We start from the raw sequence: 19,588 nt of genomic DNA on the forward strand, positions 1-19,588 counted from the left end.
TGATTTCAATGGGCATTATAGGATAAAGACCCTTTTTTGATGTTAGACATATGATTTTTTGGGTAGATGATTCATTTTTGATGGTTGTGAGTTGTGACGGTGGTGGTGACTCCCTTTTGTTTTTTGTTTTCACGAGAACAAAATGTCTTCTTCCTCCATCATTTCTAAAGGCGCACACGACTTTGTCTATATCTTCTCTTCTAGGGGACAAATCCAGACCTTATTGATGGGAGTGGGTGTCTCATCCTTGGCGAATGAGAATCAAGTTATTATGGATGGTTTCTTACCTTCGGAGAGGGTACCCGTGCATGTCTCTTCTCGCCCCCCTCACCGTACTTCTACTTCTGCCCCTCTCCTCATTAAAGACATGGGGGTTCTTTTTTCCCTTTATTCCTTTTTTCATAGAGATCCTTATGGTACTTAATGTAGCCCCTCTTAATTTTTATCCAACAGTTAAGGTTTCATTAGGACTTTTGAGATGGTTTGTGAGAAGTTGGACATCAACCCTTCCATCAGGGTCATTTTCCCTTTTTATGGCTAAACTAGTGAAAAACAATTGGGTGACCCTGAGTAACAACCAGGCTCGGGGCCTTTATATCCCCACTCAAATAATTACAAGTATTGGAAGGACAAGTTTGTCCAGGCGAGGGTCGAAAGGATTCCCTTGATATGTTGGATTTTAACGACGTTCCTCTCTTCCCATTATCTGGGACGAAGGTCCCCGTGATAGTTACGGACTATGAATAAGTGTTTATGTTCATTGTGGAGAGAAGGATTGTTCGCTTTCTATAGCTGTTCGAGGTTATGGACTGTCGAGAAATGATTAAACTCTGGCGAAGGGGCGGTGACTATTTCGCTGCTTATATATGTAGGGGACTATCTTTTTCGCCTATGGGACTTTATATATATTTTTTCTAACCCATGTTTTTGTTCATGTATTTTAGATGGAAATACCTCAGCCCAAGAGTGCAAGGAGAAATGAGATAGGATTGGGTTTTACAATTCATACGCCAACATTTCGAAGAGCCATCCCGGGCGGATGGCCATTCGAGGGAAGAAAAGAGCGGTTGTTACTTTGGCCTCCGCGTTGTCGAGAGCTAAAGTTCTAAGATTGAAGGGGAGTCCCCTTTCTACTGTTGGTCAGGTGGAAGAGTCTGTCGGGGGCGCGGGTCTCACTCCTTGGTGGAATGAGTCAACCTCGACTTTCTTTGCTTTAAAAGCTCGTACTTCCCGTTTTCCAAGGAGTTCCCTGCCGAATATCGAACCCTTAGTTCTCCATCACCCTCAACTATTACGAATATGCAAGACACCGCTCTACTAAGGGTGTTGATGCTTCTGGACAGTATGACAATGATGAAAGTGATCAGGAGGCGAGGCTCCAAGAATGAATGTAAGTGACTGCTTCGGTTACTCCAACAAGATAAGGATAAGCGGGGGAAGTAACTAGAAGATGCCCAAGCTAAAGTTATGAAGGTCTTCGTCGAGACAAAATCTCTTCAGGACTCTTTAAACGCAGTTCTCTTCCACTAAAAAGAATTAGAGAATGAGGTCTCGGACCTGACCGATGAACTGGGTTAGTCTTTGGGAGATCCTTCGAGAGGGCTAAGGAGGAAGTCCTCTTCGTGTACTCTGCTATGGACCCGAGCCTTTTGAACCCTTTCAAAACCTTTAGAAGCGGGGTCTTGATGGTTAAAAAAATGACCCCTCCCAAACCCGAACCTTTCCTTTCTCAGGTGAAGGGCGTGATCCACGAGGATGGCGCTCCGGGAAGTTTGCAGTTGGAGCTTGATGTTAAGGAAGGAATCCTTGAAGAATGATGTTTGCCCTCTGTGGTTTTTTGTTATTTGGTTGTAATCCTTTTTTACCTTTTCAGGGGATTTTGTAATTGTTTGGAACAACGACGCCCCTCAAGGGGCATTTTTATGTTAAAGATTCTTAGTATTTGATTGTTCTATCGTTTTCTTTTTTAGACGCCGTGTGGTAATGGTCACCCTTTATGGGTGGAAGAGATCTACCACTGGGAGATCCATCAAAGATAATTGTTTCCATGGGCGGCAAAGATCCAGCCTCGGGGGATCCAACAAATACAAATGCCATTATGAGCGGCAAGGAACCACTTTTGGGGAATCCAACAAATACAATTGCCACTATGGGTGATAAGGATCCATCCCTAGGGATCCAACAAATACAATTTCCACTATGGGCAATAAGGATCCACCCTTGTGGTATCCATCAAATACAATTAGCACTATGGGTGGCAAGGATTCACCCTTATGGATCCAACAAATACAATTGCCTTTATGGGCGACAAAGATCCACCATTGGGGAATCCAACAAATACAATTGTCACTATGGACGACAAGGATCCACCATTGAGAGATCCAACAAATACAATTGCCATTATGGATGGCGAGGATCCACCTTTATCGGATCTAAAAAATATAATTGCCATTATGGGCAGCAAGGATCCATCCTTGGGGAATCCAACAAATACAATTGTCACTATGGGCGGCAACGATCCATCATTGGGAGATCCAACAAATACAATTGCCACTATGGGCGGCAAGGATCCACCCTTAGGGGATCCAACAAATACAATTGCCACTATAGGCGGCAAGGATCCACCCTTTAGGGATCCAGCAAATACAATTGCCACTATGGTGCGACAAGGATCCACTAATGGCAGATCTAGAAAATACAACTACCATAATGGGCGGCAAGGATCTCCCTAAAGGGATCCAATAGATATAATTTCCACTATGGCGCGACAAGGATCCACATTTGGGGGATCTAGGAAATACAATTGTCACTATGTGCGACAAGGATCCATCAAATATATTTGTTCTTCACAAAGTTAAATTTCCTGTATAGACACGTGATAAATACATAATGTAGATAAATCTAGAACGGAAAACCTCGTTAAAAACCATCGCCCCTGGTAGGCAGAGGGAAAATAATGCATCTCGCCTAATAAATTGTTCTTAAAGCCGACATAGTTTTATTACTTACCCACAGAAAAATGTCGATTAAGTAAACAATAAAAAATAAGACAATTAACACAATAACTAAAAAAAAAAGAAAAGATAGTTTGTATTGAATGCTCCTAAAGAGAAGGAATCCCCTTTCCCTTTCAGGCTTCCTTGCGCTTTGAGGATGGATGAGGTACCAAAAAAACTTATGAGTTCATTTTTAACAAGTTTCTTTTTTTTGAAACACATTTTTAACAAGTTTGAAATAATGAAAAAAAAGACTTTTCAAAGATGATGCGGCCAAGTGTAGATTATAATTACAATGATGAGTAGAAAATATGAAAAAGATTATTTAGGATTATAAAGATTATTGAAAAATGAAGAAAATAGGAAGAGGAGGATTGGGTAACTAACTAAACAAAAGAGTTTGATTGGTTTATACAACTTTGAGTCTTTGACTCATCCTACTATTTTTGTTAAGTTTTTCAGTACTCACTACTCATCACTGTCCAACACTTCCACAGTCTCCTATCACTCATCACTCTCAAAATGCCAAGTATCTTTCTCCTTCTCCTCATTTCAGGTACCATCTTCTTCTCCACCTCCCCTCTCCCTTTCACACTTTCGTTTCCATTCATGTTTTTCGTCTTTTCAGGCGTGTTCAGCTATTCATCAGCCGAACAAGGGTTTTGCTCTGCACCTCCCGCGCTTAACACCGAATCCAAATCCAAACCTCTTTATTCCAAAATTTACGACTCCACTCTTTCTCCTCTCGACCTTCAAAGTAAGTACGACGAGTTCGTTTCGCTGATTGTATATATTTTCATATTTTAGATAGCGTACTTTTTACTGCTACTCTGTTGATATATGAATAAAATGGTTACCAAAAAAACATAATTTTGTTTAAATTGTATTGAAGTGACTTTAATGTGGTTTCGTTTGTCAGATTTGCCGGGATTCACACGCAGCGTTTATAAGAGAGATCATGCTTTGATATCACCAGAAAGTCATGTTTATGGCCCATTGCCTCACTGGTAGTACTCTTAAATTTCATCATCTCTTTTGGTTTAGAGAGAACACAATGGCTAATCTGTTTTGACAGGGTCAATACATTGGGGGCATATGTAATTTCACCTGAAATGGGCTCACACTTTGTAATGTACCTAGCAAAGTTGAAAGGTTTGTTCTATTTTTATTGTTTGGCAATATTTATTTCCTTCTCTTTTTAGGCATCACAATGGTTTCGACTTACAGTTGCCATTATATTCTCCAAGCACATCTTCATACTTTTCCTTAACTCGTCTGTGTTGGCATTTCGTACGAGACTTTAATGTTTAATGTACTGTGCAATTTGAAGTTTGTCACCGCAACTGGTTTGGCTGCTATGCTTCTGATTTGTGCTTTGTCATTTTGCAGAAAATTCAAAATCAGGACTACCTTTGCGTGATGTAGAGAGGTTGCGAATTTTTCATTTTCTGAATTTATTGCGCTCTCAATTCCATTTCCATGATGCTCTAAACCATTTGACATTGTTTCTAGCTCACACTTGTTTGATATATTTACAAGGTTGTTATGTGTAGATTCATCTTTGTGCTCCATGGTGCTGTCACAGTCACCAGTGCTCATGGTGTGAGTGATGTACTAAAGGTGAGAAGTTTATGATTGTTATGCAAATGAAGTTTTCCGGTCAGTCTGATACTAGTTTTGAGTTCCGTAGTAATTATTGTATAAATTTCAGTTTGGTTCCGAAGTACTAATACTTTTTGCTTTTTAATAATGAAAGAATAAATATTGTAATTCTTTCCATTTAGGAATTGCAACTCTTTAAGACAACCATGGGTAAATTTCACCAAAGAAAAACTTTGAATATAAAATCGTCCTATAACAAACCTAAAACAAAGACTCCACGGACATAAACTCGTGGCCTCCTGACTCCAAATGTCACCAAACCTAGTGCTCACCAACAGCCCACCTTACCATGCAAAAATTAGTAGGACGTTGTTTCTAAACTAGATCTACACTGCATTCATTAACCACATATAGAACGTGATTTGACTACTTTCCATCTTGTAAACTCTAAATCATTCTTAATCCATTTTTGTAGATCTTCCTCCGCCTTTAGTGATTTGGCTATTTTTCATCTAGTCTACTCTCCTTACTATAGAATATACGAGTATTCTCTCTACATATCCAAATCACATAAGCCGAGTTTCCACCACCATTTCTACGATACGCGCTACCCCAACTATCTTTAATGTTGCCATTTCTAATTCTATCATGTCTAGTGTTACTACACATCCAACACAATATCCTTATTTCTGCTATGCTTATTTTATTCTTGTGTTGATTATTCACTGCCCAACACTCCTTCCTATACAACATTGCCGGTCTTACAGTTGTATGTTTTAATTTTTTCTTCAGCTTTAGCGGTATTTTTCAATCACATAAAACATATGAAGCCCTTCTCATTTCAACCGCCTCGCTTGAATTCAATGGTTTACACCTCCTTCTATTTATCTGTCGTTTTGTACTATGGACCCAAGATATTTAAACCCCGTAACTTGTGGCATGATACGATCTCCAACTTTCACCTCCAAACTAAAAATACTTGTCTTTTCCTTAAATTGCATTCCCTATACTTTATCATGCTTCCGCTCTTACTAGAGCCATATGCTTCTAAGGCTTGTATTCAAGTCTCCAACCCCATTAAATTTCCTCGTACTATTGTTTATACACTTCTATTTGTGGAAGAGGTGTCATTAGTTAATTTGTTTGAGGGAAAATGCATAACATACTGTTATTATCTGATTATTTGCCCGGTATTTATGCATTTATAGTGGAAAAATATGGCCGTGCTATGATAATTGTGGTTGTCTCTTATTTTATTCCCTTCTCACCACTAGCCTGTCATATCATATCCTTGAAAAACTTGATGATTCTCAAGGCTAAAAGAATTTTGGATGCCATGTTTTTGATTCCAGGTGGATTCATATGCTTATTTTCCTCCTAATTTTGAACATTCAATTGAATCCGATGCTCCTGCTATTATTGTGGTATTTGAACGAAGGTTTGTATTTTGTACCTCCACTCTTTTACAATTTATAAATGAAATCATCCCCATGACCTGGTCATTCATCACAATGAGAAATCATGTAAATAATAGTATTGAAAATGGATGGGTGCACGGTGAACCCTTTCACATTTGAATATTCTTAGTAATCACTCTCACACACAATATAAGTTTGTAAAACTTTCAAGGATCGGTTATTTTCATTCAATTTGCCAGCAGTCACCTGAGTAATCTAAATATCCTGTCAGGTATGCTCAGCTGGCAAATCATGTCCCCGAGCCACTATTTAATTCAACAGATAAGCAGCCACTCCTTGAAACTCCTGGGGAGGTATGTTGGTCCTATGTATATACTGGCAGGCATTTTGCTTTATTTTTCATTTTTGTATAGGTTCAACCAGAATATTTTTTCATTATATGATGATAGTTTGTTTAAAAGTGAATGCTACTGTTATCAGTGTTAGTGTCATTTCCCGAAGCAGTTCTTACTTACAGTCTTTGGCCTCAGGTCACTATCATTAATCTGAGAGTCCATATTTTATTACTTGGTTGGAACATGTAAATGTCTGGCTTTTCTGGAGGGTATCTCACTGACGTACTCAACGATTAAGATTAGTTATTCAAGTTAATTTGAGAGTCCGTGTTTAATAATTGATACAAGTCACTGTATGAATAGACCGTAGGTTATACACTTGTGATACATTAGGATTCCCCATATTTGATGCACACGCAAACTCAATAATCAAGTGTGAGTTTTGTCTAAGTCTCTCACTCTCCATCTCTTGTTGGTAAGCTAGATTGCAAATTTTATGCATGTGCAAAGTTTACACGGCTTTAATTTCTTTCTGTATGCATTATCAGGTTTTTGAACTGCGAAAGCTACTTCCATCATCTTTGGCATATGATTTCAATATACATGTAAGCCCAAATCTCATGTAGTCAAAGTCCAAATTTAGTTTTGGTCAGTTGTAGATAAATTTAACTGATGTGCCCATGTCTGCAGATAATGGATTTTCAGCCTGGAGAATTTCTTAATGTTAAGGTAATCATATCCACACCACAGTTAGTTTGTTAAAATTGTAAGTTTTAAGGCATTTTATAAATTTATAAACTGTGGCTTTTGCAGGAGGTCCATTACAACCAGCACGGATTGCTGCTATTGGAAGGCGAAGGCATTTATCGTTTGGGTGATAGTTGGTAAGAGTTATAGACCTCACCTGTCAACAATATTGGTTTAGGCCTTATAAGTAATAAAAGATAATGACATTCTTTACTTCCGATAAACATTACTTCTACATTGAAAGAGATATTTTTATGTGAACAGGTACCCAGTTCAGGCGGGTGATGTTATTTGGATGGCACCATTCGTCCCACAATGGTTAGCTACATAAAACTACACTGTTTCCTCCTCCGCCGGGCACCTTTAATCCGAGCATACAAGCACATTCTTAACTATATAACATTACATGTTACTTCCATATCATCTTGCAATGAACTAATACATGTGGTGCTGTCTACAGGTATGCTGCACTGGGGAAAACTCCAACACGATATCTTCTGTACAAAGACGTAAACAGAAGCCCGCTATAATTGTGATTTTGATTGACATTAGATAAATGACACGGATAATATTAGCCACCACCTTATTTAGAACTTAAATAAAAGAAGGCTTGTTGCTGTATATATTTATTAGCTCTCATATCATTAGGTCGTAATATGTTAACTCTAATGCACTGGATGTGATTCTATGCTTAATGTCTCAGTATTTGTAACTTCAATTTCATTTCAGTGTTGAACAAGCTCTACTAAATTGTCTTTAGAGTCAAACGGCACCAAGATGAGTTTTCAAAGAGTTCAAAAAAAGATATTAGAAATCATGAATAAATTCTCTCCAAGTGTTGAAGGCATGTTTTTACAGCATTTTTAGTTCTACTTAGTGCAAAAGTCTTTCAAACTTGAACTATATACATTGTCAAGTTCAATTACTTAGTGTCAAAATCAACTTTAGATGAAAATAATAGAACTATGATAAGATCAAGTTCTGAACTTCTCAGCCATACAACATTGATATTATGTCATTAACCAATTATTTACAAAATTTCCTCACCTTTCAAAGCATCTCTGCCAATATGAGAATGATTAAATTAATCAGGAGTTGCATTTAAAAAGCACCCAAGATAATATAGTTAAACACTACCTTTACTTTGGGGCCCCAATTGTAGATTTTTCTGAAGAAAGTCTTATGCCTGCTTGTTTAGCTTCTTCAGATTCTTCAACATTATGCATTGCCTTCCTTCTGTGTGCTATACATGTGGTTCATCTATGTCACTTAGTTTTGTATGTTTATTGTTATGTAGCCCTGACTTTTGAAGGCGTGAATGATGTTCGACATTGACATATTTTATTATACTCAATAAATTTGTTTTCTAAAATGATTACCGGTGTTGAAACCAGTGTCGTGTTTATATCAGTATTTTATAAATTATAGCTATTTTTTTATTATTTATGTTCAATAGAAAAGTTTATTTACTAACAGTTATGTATGTTAACTTTCTTACGAAGGTTAATTATACTTGTGAAGATTATTATAACAACTGAACTTTATCTCATTAAATGAGGTTGACTACATGGCTCAATTTCTGCCGTAATATTTTATTTAGAATCATGCTTTTATCCGAATTATTAATCTCAAGATTTTTTTTAATAACTTCTCTTATAATCTTTCAAAGTCTTTCTCCTTTTATAGTTGTTTGACTTCTCTTCATATGATAAACTCTCCTTATCAGAAAATATACAGATCTTCTCTCTACATGCCAAAACCACATGTTAAATCCTAACTGCCAAACATTCTGTCATGTACAATATCACAAGCCTTGCCATACTCTGGTAAAAAATTTCCTACAATTTGAGGGTACTTTTTCATCACATAAAACCCTTGAAGTGCTCCTCCATTTCAACCATCGAACTTGAATTTGATGATTTAGATCCCATTCTATTTCTCCATCATTTTGTATTACAGACCTAAAATATTTAAACCATGTGACTTGAGAGATGATATCGTTTCCAACTTTCACCTTTAAGTTAGAAACAGTTTTTCATTTGTTAAACTTACATTCCATATACTCCATCTTACTTCTAGTTAGGTGAAAATCAACGGTTCTAAAGTTCATCTCTAAGTCTCTAAGCTCTCATTTAAATCCTCCTTCGACTCTCCAAGTAGGACTATATCATCTGCAAAAAGCATGCATCTCGATGCTAGTTCTTTGGATGTGTTCCGTGAGTAAATCCAAAATTAAGGTAAAGAGGAGGGGCTTAGAATTGAACCTTGATGCAAACCTATTGTAATGGGGATCTGTCTACTTTGTATGCGCACATTAGTCGACACCCCTTTATACATATTTTGGATAGCTCAAATATATGCAATTCTAACCCCTTTATTCTCTAGAGCTTTCCATAAAATCTCTCTAGGCACTCTATCACACGTCTTCTCCAGATCATTAAGGATTAAGTACAAGTCTTGCTAGTCCGTCCGATATTGCTCTATCATACGTCGTAGTAGATAGATCGCTTCCATGGTTGGTTTTCGAAACATAAAACAAATTAATTTTCAATAATTTGAGTCTTTTTTCTTAGTATCTGATCAATCACTTTTATCCATAACTTTTACTCACAAGTTTAATCTTATAATTTGCATAATTTTAGTATCTCAATCCACTCCATAATACTCTTAGGCATCTGACGCAATTACATTTATGTCTCCTGCATCCGGAGATACACATTAGGAAATTTTTTTTGGGTCAAAATTTGAGTTTTTTCAGAAGTACACCCACAGAAGTATTTTAAATTGGAAAACTTTGGAGAAAACTCTAAAATAATTGAGTTAAGAGAATGTTCCATAGATGCATCTATGAAACAAATCAGCGTTGAATTAAAAAAAAGTACTTTTAGAGATACACCTCCGAAAACAGGAGGATATTTTTTACAACGCACATTGTATCTAAAAACCTTATAGGATGAATTAAGAATTTCTCAAATATCTTTGATTTTATTTATCACCTTGTTTTTATAAATTGGAATTAAAGGCTTCTTATGTTTGTGAAGACCATTGGTAAGAAAAATCTAGTTGATTGTGTACCACTCTGGATGTATTATGAAGCATTACTAGGTTGAAAAGAGACAATATGGAAAACTTAGGGAGACAAAGTAAGAGTGAAGAAGCTGTAGAAAAGAAAAATCAGCTACTTCATAGCCAATAGTCAAAGTAAAATCTTAAAAGTAGAGGTTGTGAAGATATTGATGAAAAATTCTCATTCTTATGATTATTATTTAGGACTGTATGGTATAAACCTCAAGACTCCAAGAACACTTCACACTTATAAAATTATGCTCTGACAATGGGAACACATAATTTGGAATCCCCTTTACCCTATCTTTGGCTTTGTTATATTATTATAATCAATAATCAACAACATTATCATCAAAAGATGTTTACTTTCTCTAAGGTCCAAACAAATCAATTTAGAATTTTGATTAGAATAACTAGTAACATGTGGTATATGAGCTTCCATGTCACTCACTTGATAATTTATGTGAATGAATCTAAACTAGCCCTACCCATTGTTTGTGTTATGATTATTGATTAGTAGTAACAAAGGATTAAAGCAAAATCATATTATTAATTAACATTGTCTGCTTTTTTGCTGTAAAGTATTTCATCTTTTACATTTATATTTTGTGAGTCTTCAAAGTTGTCAAATCCTATCATAATTTTTCTTAAATTTGAGTTCCTTATTGGTCTCCAAATTTGATTCTAGTGAATTCCTTTATATGATTCTCTGGCTTGAAGCCAATGATTATGCTCCTAATAAGAGACCAATAATGTCTTTCATGGCATTAGATTATAAGGTGATTCTAGCATATTTTCACAACTAGTTTTCTGGCCACATACTCTCTCAATTGTTAATTCTAGATACTTGATCAAGGTGGCTTTAGCTTTTCAAATATTTGACTCCTTTGAAGCACAATGTGGCCCTACAATGTAGAGCTTCATCAGTGGTTTAGACTATAGGGATATACAAGAATTCTTGATGGTCTAAGTAGGGATAATGATTGTTCTATGTTTAGTACAAGATGTATATTGTTTGTAACCACTAATCTGGTCATCAGAAATTGGTTCCAATAACCAACCAGCATGACCCATTTAATTCTTTTCATTTTCAAATGGAGCTAATGCAGGTTATATTATACTCCTCAAGACTCAAATATAAACAAACAAATTATAATGGACAATAAAATATGAAAATTTTAAGTGGGTTTGATTTGTCAAAAGACAACAAATTAAACATAATTGATTTTGTTCTTCGAGGGAACCAAAAGTGTGAGATGAACAGTAGTGATGGGTCAGTGAGATTAACACTTTTAACATATAAGTAAGTGAGAAAAAGAGAAATAGTGAAAAGTAGAGATGCATTTGAATTACTAGCAAAATAATGTGTTTTTCTCTTTATATAGCAAATGCGGTTATAACCGCTTTACGTGAAATGCAGTGTATCGTGACGGGGATCGTCCGATTAATCTGGACGGTTTGTGATGAGATAGGGGCTGTAATCGTCTATGCTTGAGAGTACGAAGGTCATTCTTTCTATTGCGTGGTTCTCAATAGCGCTTAATTTTGGGCCTCCCTTATTGGGACTTATGGGAGACCCAGGAGAGTTGACCCCCAAACCATTTTCTCTGACGAGCAGAGGAAGAGTTTTGCCATGCATGCCTGAAATTAGCCGGTGTTTTAGGCCAAATGAAGGGTAATGATGGGTCACCACTAGCATTGAGGGCTCGCGCTTTAAATGCATTTCCTATGCCATATATCTTACCGCTGAGGAACTCTTGACGCGTGCCCCTTGCATGCAAGTAAGGATGACCTTCTGGTCCTAAGACACTTGAGTGTTTGGGATGACTTTCGAGGAGATCTGAACTATCTGTAGTGCTCCCTTATCTCTTAGTTGTAGAAGGCTGCACTGCTCTCGTGTTAGGCTTGAACGATCAACGAAAGAGGAAAGTGTACCTACAGACACTCCGATGCTTAAGTTAGATCGGATGAAGATATAAGTGAGAAAGAGTTTTAGAATATAATACCTGACCCTCCTGTAGAGGAGGATATTTATAATGAGCCCCAAGCGCTGGGCCAACGGTCTCCGTTATGGGTTGAATGTCCATACCCATAATAGATGATTGTCAGGATTCCCACGTGAAAGTAAGGATGAGCAGCCCGTGCTCATCGTCCTGGATCAACTGCCCCACGATTTCTGGATCGTGGGTGGACTTGCCCGTTACGAAGGCAAGACGGTTTTGCTAGTCATATGAAACGTGGGGTGCAGTTGGTGATGTGTCATAGAATGAGAAGCGTGTGAGGAACGTGTTTCCTGTTGGCTCTAATGGTTTGAGTCAACACTTTGAGCCATCTTCGACGTGGACATGGATTGGGATATGCTCGGCGGTAGATCAGCCACAAACCCAGTCCAGAACACTATTATTTGTAATAGGGACAAAATAGTATTTTAAAAAAATACAATACTTTTTTTTTCTCTATTTTTTTGTTTATTTTTATCTTAAACCAATCAATATCATAAATCTACTCTATTTCTCACAATTTTTTCCCTTAAACTTTCCCTTATTTATTTCTTTCTTCACCAATTATCTTTCCAACCAAACACATTTTAAGAGAAGACATAAATTGAATAATTCAAAAAAGTACAAGCCTTCATTCTTTTTTCAATTACAACTTACAAAATACAATCCTTAAAATAGATGTGACCTTTCACTCACCTACTCATATAATATAATGAGAATACACAACTTTCAGAGAAAATATGTATTCTTTCAATGGTGGGAAGCGACAATCCTTCAAAGAATTGATGTGACTTTTCACTCACACATTTTATACATTTTGATGAAAGAACACATAATATATGTAACATTCTATGAATCTTTTAAAGAATATATACACATATTCATGAAATAAAACATCTTTTGGACAAGATTTGAAAATCACAGAGACAAAATTAGACCAAACAATCTTTGTTTTATGAAATAACTAAATGAAAAAAAGAAAATTTATATTTTTTTTAACTCTTTTAGATAGTCTTTTTGTGGTGTCAAATTATTTTTAGATTATCGTATTCATATAGACTTGCCATATATTTCAAATATTTATTAATTTATATAAATTTAAGTAAAGGTTGTGAAATGACTTGTTTGAAAAAAATAATTTAAAAATATAAAAAAAATTGAGAAATCGTATTAGGATTAAATTTTATTAATTAATAATCTAAAATAAGCTCTTAATTGATTATATAATTCTAAGTTTTATAAGTAACTTAAGAGGTATCTCACATTTTACACATAGATAGATAAAGAGAAATTTATCAAGGATTTGTGTAACATATGCAATATTGCACGACAATTAAAAGTAATAATTTTCTATTAAAAAATATTAATTATTTATTAAAAATTATATATTTAATATAAAATAAACAAGTTTTAAGATAAATTTATTATTTTAAATTTTTTAACACGTACAAATTTGAATAGAATAGAAAAACTCATTTGTTAAATATTTAAAGTGGCAGTAAAAATTGTTTACAAAATTGTTATTATAAACTAATTAATTATTAACATAAGTTAGAAATTTCAATTAACTATGATCTTATTTATCTATAGTTTAACTTTGACAAAACCACAATAAAATTTTAAACTATGTATTATAGTCTAGCTTTCAAACCCTGTAATATAGTCTACCTTTCACTAGCATACACTAATAAATTATTGAGGAATGATACTTTTACACAAATATGTGACATTTACACCGTACTTCCATACGGTTTAATTTTTTTTATTATACTATTTAATAATTATTTTGTAACTTTTTCCAATACAAATGAGAACATATCTTGCTGTATTTTAATTAGTGTAACTATAGGGTGTAAAATTTCAATGTACATATCAATCCTCTAAATTATTAGCATAAAATTGACTCTATCAAGGTGGAAAAGATGAACAAGTTGCACGGACTCTGACACAGACACCGAAATACGATAAGGACACTCCGACATTAATAATCTAAAAAATATAAGAAATTGACACGGCTACATATATATGATGATATTATTTGACATTTATTTATCCATTTATTACTAAAAGAGTTACAAATCTTTTAATAAAAATTAATGCTATCGGTTTCTCACTGATAACATTGTTTCGATATATGGCTAACTATTTTATATGTGTATAATATTTTTTTTAAACAACTGTGTGAATTGTCTCACAAATTTTGAATGAGTGTCTTATGAGTGTCGGACACCGATTCAAAGAGTGTCAAACCAAAGAAAATAACAATTTTTTGGTGACACTTGTTTGACTTTTTCAACATTTATTTGACTTTTCCAACACGTGTCGTATGAGTGTCATACAAGTGTCAGACACTTACACGTGTTAGACACCACGACACGCCAGCTCCAAGAGGTGTCTGTGCTTTATAGACATCATGTGACTCCTGGTTCTCTTTCCTACTCTTTCATAGAAAAGGATGGAAAGGATGGAAGACAAAAGAATGGTTTTTGAAAAAAATAGGAATACTCTCATAACTATTAAACTACTAGTACTATTTGTATAGAGAGAATAATTCCTTTTAAGTTAGGGACTGTCATCACTTACTTCCTTTTTTTTTAATTAAACCTCCCATTTACAATTGAATGGTGGCCACTCCATGATGTGCTATTCTATTTTTTACTCAAGAATCAAGACCAACTATTCTTGAGTTTAGTGCAAAATTTTTTTTGGGTGCTTTTGTTGATGCTAATCACATCTTTTTAGTGTTTAATCTATAGAGAAAATTTCAAAGAATTAGGTCAAATATATACATAGAAATACTAGGGGATATATATATATATATATATATATATATATATATATATATATATATATATATATATATATATATATATATATATATATATATATATATATATATATATATATATATATATATATATATATATATATATATATATATATATATATATATATATATATAGGGCTAACTAGGGACATTAGAAGGGGACCTCTTAATATATAAATAGTTTTAAAATAAAGCAACAAACCAATGGCAATAATAATTCCCTCTCCATTCTTATTTAAAAACCATCAATCCAACACCTTATTGAAGCAAAGAAAAGCCAAGTGCTCATATACAATAATGTCTAGCTAGCATCCACCACACTATAACCAACACCATGACAATGTTATCAAACTATTTCTATTCTCTCTCACAAACTCCTCATAGGCTTAGAAAAAGAATGCTAGCAACATGGACACCAGACCAAGAATTCAACCAAGTAAGACATAGGTCTGGTGCAGACATGAAAAGGAAGCTTAATTGGTATGATCTTGTAGCTCTTGGAGTTGGAGGAATGCTTGGTGTTGGTGTGTTTGTTACAACTGGTCCTGTCGCTCTTCATCAGTCCGGTCCTTCAGTTTTCATGTCTTATATCATAGCAGGAATATCAGCACTTTTATCTTCTTTGTGTTACACCGAATTCGCAGTTCAAGTTCCGGTTGCTGGAGGAGCTTTCAGTTATTTAAGATTAACATTTGGTAAAAATAAGTATTCTTCTTCTTTTATTATTGAAAGCGTACGTACGTGTCTGACATGTGTCGCTATGCCTTTGTTACAATAGTTATCTGCGTTGACGTGTCTGTGTCATGTCTGGTATTGTGATGCAGGAGAATTCTTTGGATATTTTGGTGGGGCAAATATACTAATGGAGTATGTTTTTTCAAATGCTGCTGTAGCTAGGAGTTTTACAGAATATCTAAGCTTTGCTTTTGGAGAAAAGAATCCAAATGTATGGAGAGTGGAAGTTCATGGATTACCAAAGGACTATAACATGTTGGATTTTCCTGCAGTAGCTCTCATTCTTCTCCTTACTCTCTGCTTATGTCATAGGTTTGGTTCTTTCATTCTTTTTTTTTTTTTTCAAACTACAAATTAGTGATCATTCTTATGATTTGATTGTTTCATTTCAGTACAAAGGAAAGCTCTATATTGAACCTAATTATGACAGTGTTCCATGTGATTTTCTTTGGATTCATTATTGTGGCTGGCTATTGCAATGGAAGTGCCAAGAACATGGTGAATCCAAAAGGGATAGCTCCTTATGGTGTTAGAGGTGTTCTTGATGGAGCAGCAATAGTTTACTTTAGTTATATAGGCTATGATTCAGCTTCAACCATGGCTGAAGAGGTTAAGGATCCTTATAAGAGCCTACCAATTGGAATTGTGGGTTCAGTTCTTATAACCACTTTGCTTTATTGCCTTATGGCTCTCTCTTTGTGCATGATGGTTCCTTACAATAAGGTCAGTAATGTGATGTTTGTAGTAAAATCCAAAAAGTGCACATGATATGTTTGTTGTTTTGCATTGATCATAAATTGGTTAACAGATATCAGAGAAAGCTTCCTATTCAATGGCTTTCCTCAAAATTGGTTGGAGTTGGACAAGCAACATTGTTGGAGCAGGTGCAAGTTTAGGTATAGTGGCTTCTCTTCTTGTTGCAATGTTAGGACAAGCAAGATATCTTTGTGTTATAGGAAGGGCAAGGCTTGTTCCATCTTGGTTAGCCAAAGTGCATCCTTCAACAGGCACTCCATTGAATGCAACTATATTTTTGGGTAAGCATTTTGTTTTTCTTCGTCGATATCTTATGAAAATAAGTATTTGAAATATCAGCTCAGTGATAAGAGTTTGATTTTGTTTACGTAGGATTTTGCACGGCGTCAATCGCGCTATTCACGGAGCTAGACATTATAATAGAGTTGATTAGCATCGGGACGTTGATGGTGTTCTACATGGTAGCAAATGCTCTGATATACCGTCGCTATGTAATCACGGGCGGTACTCCGCCTTTACACACACTCTTGTTCCTATTTCTCCTCTCCCTCACTTCCTTATGCTTCTCCATAGTGTGGAAATTCAAGCAGCAATGGTGGGGTCTATTACTCTTTGGTGGCTTCATTATCACAATAATAGCCTTTTTTCAACACATGGTACCTTGTGACAACAACCTTGTACAGCAACAATATGCTCATTGTTGGTATGTCCCATTCATGCCATGGCCACCATCAATGTCCATCTTTCTCAATGTTTTCCTGATGATGACGCTCAAAACACTCTCTTTTCAACGATTCGCTCTGTGGTCATGTTTTATTACCATGTTCTATGTTCTCTATGGTGTTCACTCTACATATCAAGCTGAGGAGATTGAGAATTTGAGTGGTGTTAATCAAGTGGTTATGAATTTGAGTGTACCTAACTTACAAACTAAGGTTGAAATTCAGGTGCATTAGTTAGTTAGTTGAAGCAATTTTTTATACAATGAAGCAAGTTATTCTCCTACACACTATAATTGTACATATATATTGTGGGATAGAATGATGTTTGATGTGCTTGAAGAATGTTTCTTTGGTGATAATGCTATATAGATCTTGCAAGGATTTTGATCATCTTTAACGTTTGCATCAATGTAGTAGAAGCGTTGAAATATAAATCAGCACCACTACATATGATTCGGACACATGTAAAGAGACAAATTAAACAACCCAAAAATCATTCTTTAGTAACGAAGTCTTTGAAAACAAGTGATTAATAAAGAAAATTTCTTTACCCACCTCCCTATGGGTGGTCACCTCCTGCGAAAAACCAAAACTACCCCTGCTTCGGAAGTTCATTTCCGAAAGCGTGTTTTTTAAAAAAAATTGACTTACTTCGGAAGTTCATTTCCGAAACAATTATTTCGGAAGTGAACTTCCGAAATACTGCGATTTCTGCAGATTTATCAAAACACTCCCCCCTCCCCCAATCATTTACCCTAAATCAAAACAAAAAGTGGCAGAGGCGAAAATTTGTGCAAACGGAATTCCAAAGCTGCATCAAGGCTCCAATCACACTGCTAAACAACATTCAAAAGCCCTCAATCCTAACACTTTGTAAGTTTTGAAATTTTTAGATCTATTATTCAAATGCATGTTATTTAGGGTTTTAATTACATAAATGATATATGGCTAGGTTGTTAGTAGTATTTAGGTTGTTTAGAAGCATTTTGATTTGGTTTGAAGGTTGATTTAGGGGTCTGGCATGGAAGTTGCAGAAAATTGCATCGTAGGGGTGTTTCGGAAGTTCATTTCCGAAAACACCTCCATCCCAGTTTTCGGAAATGAACTTCCGAAATATATCAGAAGTTCAAATTTTTTTGTTTTTTATTTTGTCTCGCATATTAATCGATTTCAACTGTTTACAGGAACATGTCAGACAACCAACAAGCACGCAGGACTGCGTCTTCTAAAGAGGGCGCTAAGGGAAGAAAGAGTTCTTCAAAGAAGGAGGTGAAAGAGGTGAAGGAGGTGAAGGAGGTGAAGGAGAAGAAGAAGCTTTTGACTGGTTCTGCTTCTCGTCCCCTGGGAGTCCATGGCTCGGACGCGCAGGCTCAGCCTTCAGGCGTGATCAACGCTGATGGTTCTGATAATGAGTGGGATGAAGATTGGTATAATTATCTTCATTCGGAGGAGTTCGCTCGTCGAGAAGAATAACGTGTTTTTATTTTGTTTGATGTGTATTTTGTAACGCTCGTCGGGCAGAATAACATGTTTTTGTTTTGTTTGACGTGTCTTGTTTTGTTCTGATTTCGGATTGTATCGAATAATGTTTTTGTATTGGATTTATCATCTTAGTTTTTGGAAGTGGTAACCGGGGCTGGAACATATGACGGAGGAGGTGGATGTCCGGAGGAAGAAGAACCGGAGGTACGTCCACCGCGACACAAAGGAGCCAATCAATGTAAGCTATAGTTTATCATTATCATCTGGGGACATGTTGGAGCGGTAAAGCGGCAAGCAAAAAGTAATAGGTATTATTTATTACCGGGTGATATAGGTTATATCGTATTGTAGTCCACAGAGATTGGTTGAGAAGAACTGCCGTTCGACTATCTCGCGTTCTAAGTTTCATGATTGGTTGCGGAAAGGTAAATGCGGGAAAAGTAAATAAAAGCAGATAAACAATCTCAATAGTCTAAGAGAAATAGTTATGGAATTGCATTTCGTTCTACCCGTCGAATACTTAAATCTGAAGATCTATCGCTCGACACTCACAATACGCATCAACATCACCGGGCATCACTCGAGATGCCACATCGGTGTCCATGTCTGCAACACCGACGAAAGCTCAACCGTACTATTCACATCAGCGATTTCTCCACCGACACAAACAACACGGAGGCATTAGACTCGATACCCACTACGATTGTTAGTCCTGAATCCATGTCTGCAACCCAGAAACTAACAGTTATCATTCCTAATCAAGATCTATGGTGTCCATGTCTGCAACAACACAAATCCAGAGCATTTAAGCAAAAAGATCAAGAACAACAACAATGATGATTTGTAAAGCGAATATATAAACGATCCCAAGATCCACAAATATACATACAATAAGAGTAGAA

At 35.7% G+C, this 19,588-nt stretch overlaps 2 protein-coding genes across 2 annotated transcripts; both read left to right on the forward strand.

The window, feature by feature from the left end:
- The first annotated feature begins 3,402 nt into the window (after positions 1-3,402).
- LOC131638237 ((S)-ureidoglycine aminohydrolase) lies at positions 3,403-7,821 on the forward strand. The gene is made up of 13 exons (XM_058908789.1): positions 3,403-3,552; positions 3,625-3,753; positions 3,916-4,003; positions 4,072-4,148; positions 4,386-4,425; positions 4,550-4,616; positions 5,951-6,036; positions 6,288-6,369; positions 6,900-6,956; positions 7,042-7,080; positions 7,165-7,235; positions 7,363-7,416; positions 7,559-7,821. Exons 1-13 carry the CDS (start codon positions 3,519-3,521, stop codon positions 7,626-7,628), a joined length of 894 nt encoding a protein of 297 aa, XP_058764772.1. The 5' UTR covers positions 3,403-3,518; the 3' UTR covers positions 7,629-7,821.
- Positions 7,822-15,217: 7,396 nt separating this feature from the next.
- On the forward strand, positions 15,218-18,805 carry LOC131638243 (cationic amino acid transporter 6, chloroplastic-like). Its single transcript, XM_058908801.1, has 6 exons — positions 15,218-15,686; positions 15,816-16,038; positions 16,119-16,449; positions 16,535-16,763; positions 16,855-18,077; positions 18,389-18,805. Exons 1-5 carry the CDS (start codon positions 15,326-15,328, stop codon positions 17,436-17,438), a joined length of 1,728 nt encoding a protein of 575 aa, XP_058764784.1. The 5' UTR covers positions 15,218-15,325; the 3' UTR covers positions 17,439-18,077; positions 18,389-18,805.
- The last annotated feature ends 783 nt before the right edge of the window (positions 18,806-19,588 follow it).

Source organism: Vicia villosa, linkage group LG1, assembly GCF_029867415.1.
Source record: "Vicia villosa cultivar HV-30 ecotype Madison, WI linkage group LG1, Vvil1.0, whole genome shotgun sequence".
Taxonomy (NCBI): Eukaryota; Viridiplantae; Streptophyta; class Magnoliopsida; order Fabales; family Fabaceae; genus Vicia; species Vicia villosa.

Excerpts from the sequence above, each read along its gene's own strand:
- LOC131638237 (XM_058908789.1), top strand. The coding sequence starts at position 3,519 with ATGCCAAGTATCTTTCTCCTTCTCCTCATTTCAG. Across the intron at positions 3,754-3,915 it reads TTCTCCTCTCGACCTTCAAA|ATTTGCCGGGATTCACACGC; the intron begins GTAAGTACGACG and ends TTCGTTTGTCAG. Across the intron at positions 4,004-4,071 it reads TATGGCCCATTGCCTCACTG|GGTCAATACATTGGGGGCAT; the intron begins GTAGTACTCTTA and ends CTGTTTTGACAG.
- LOC131638243 (XM_058908801.1), top strand. The coding sequence starts at position 15,326 with ATGACAATGTTATCAAACTATTTCTATTCTCTCTCACAAACTCCTCAT. Across the intron at positions 15,687-15,815 it reads TTATTTAAGATTAACATTTG|GAGAATTCTTTGGATATTTT; the intron begins GTAAAAATAAGT and ends ATTGTGATGCAG. Across the intron at positions 16,039-16,118 it reads ACTCTCTGCTTATGTCATAG|TACAAAGGAAAGCTCTATAT; the intron begins GTTTGGTTCTTT and ends GTTTCATTTCAG.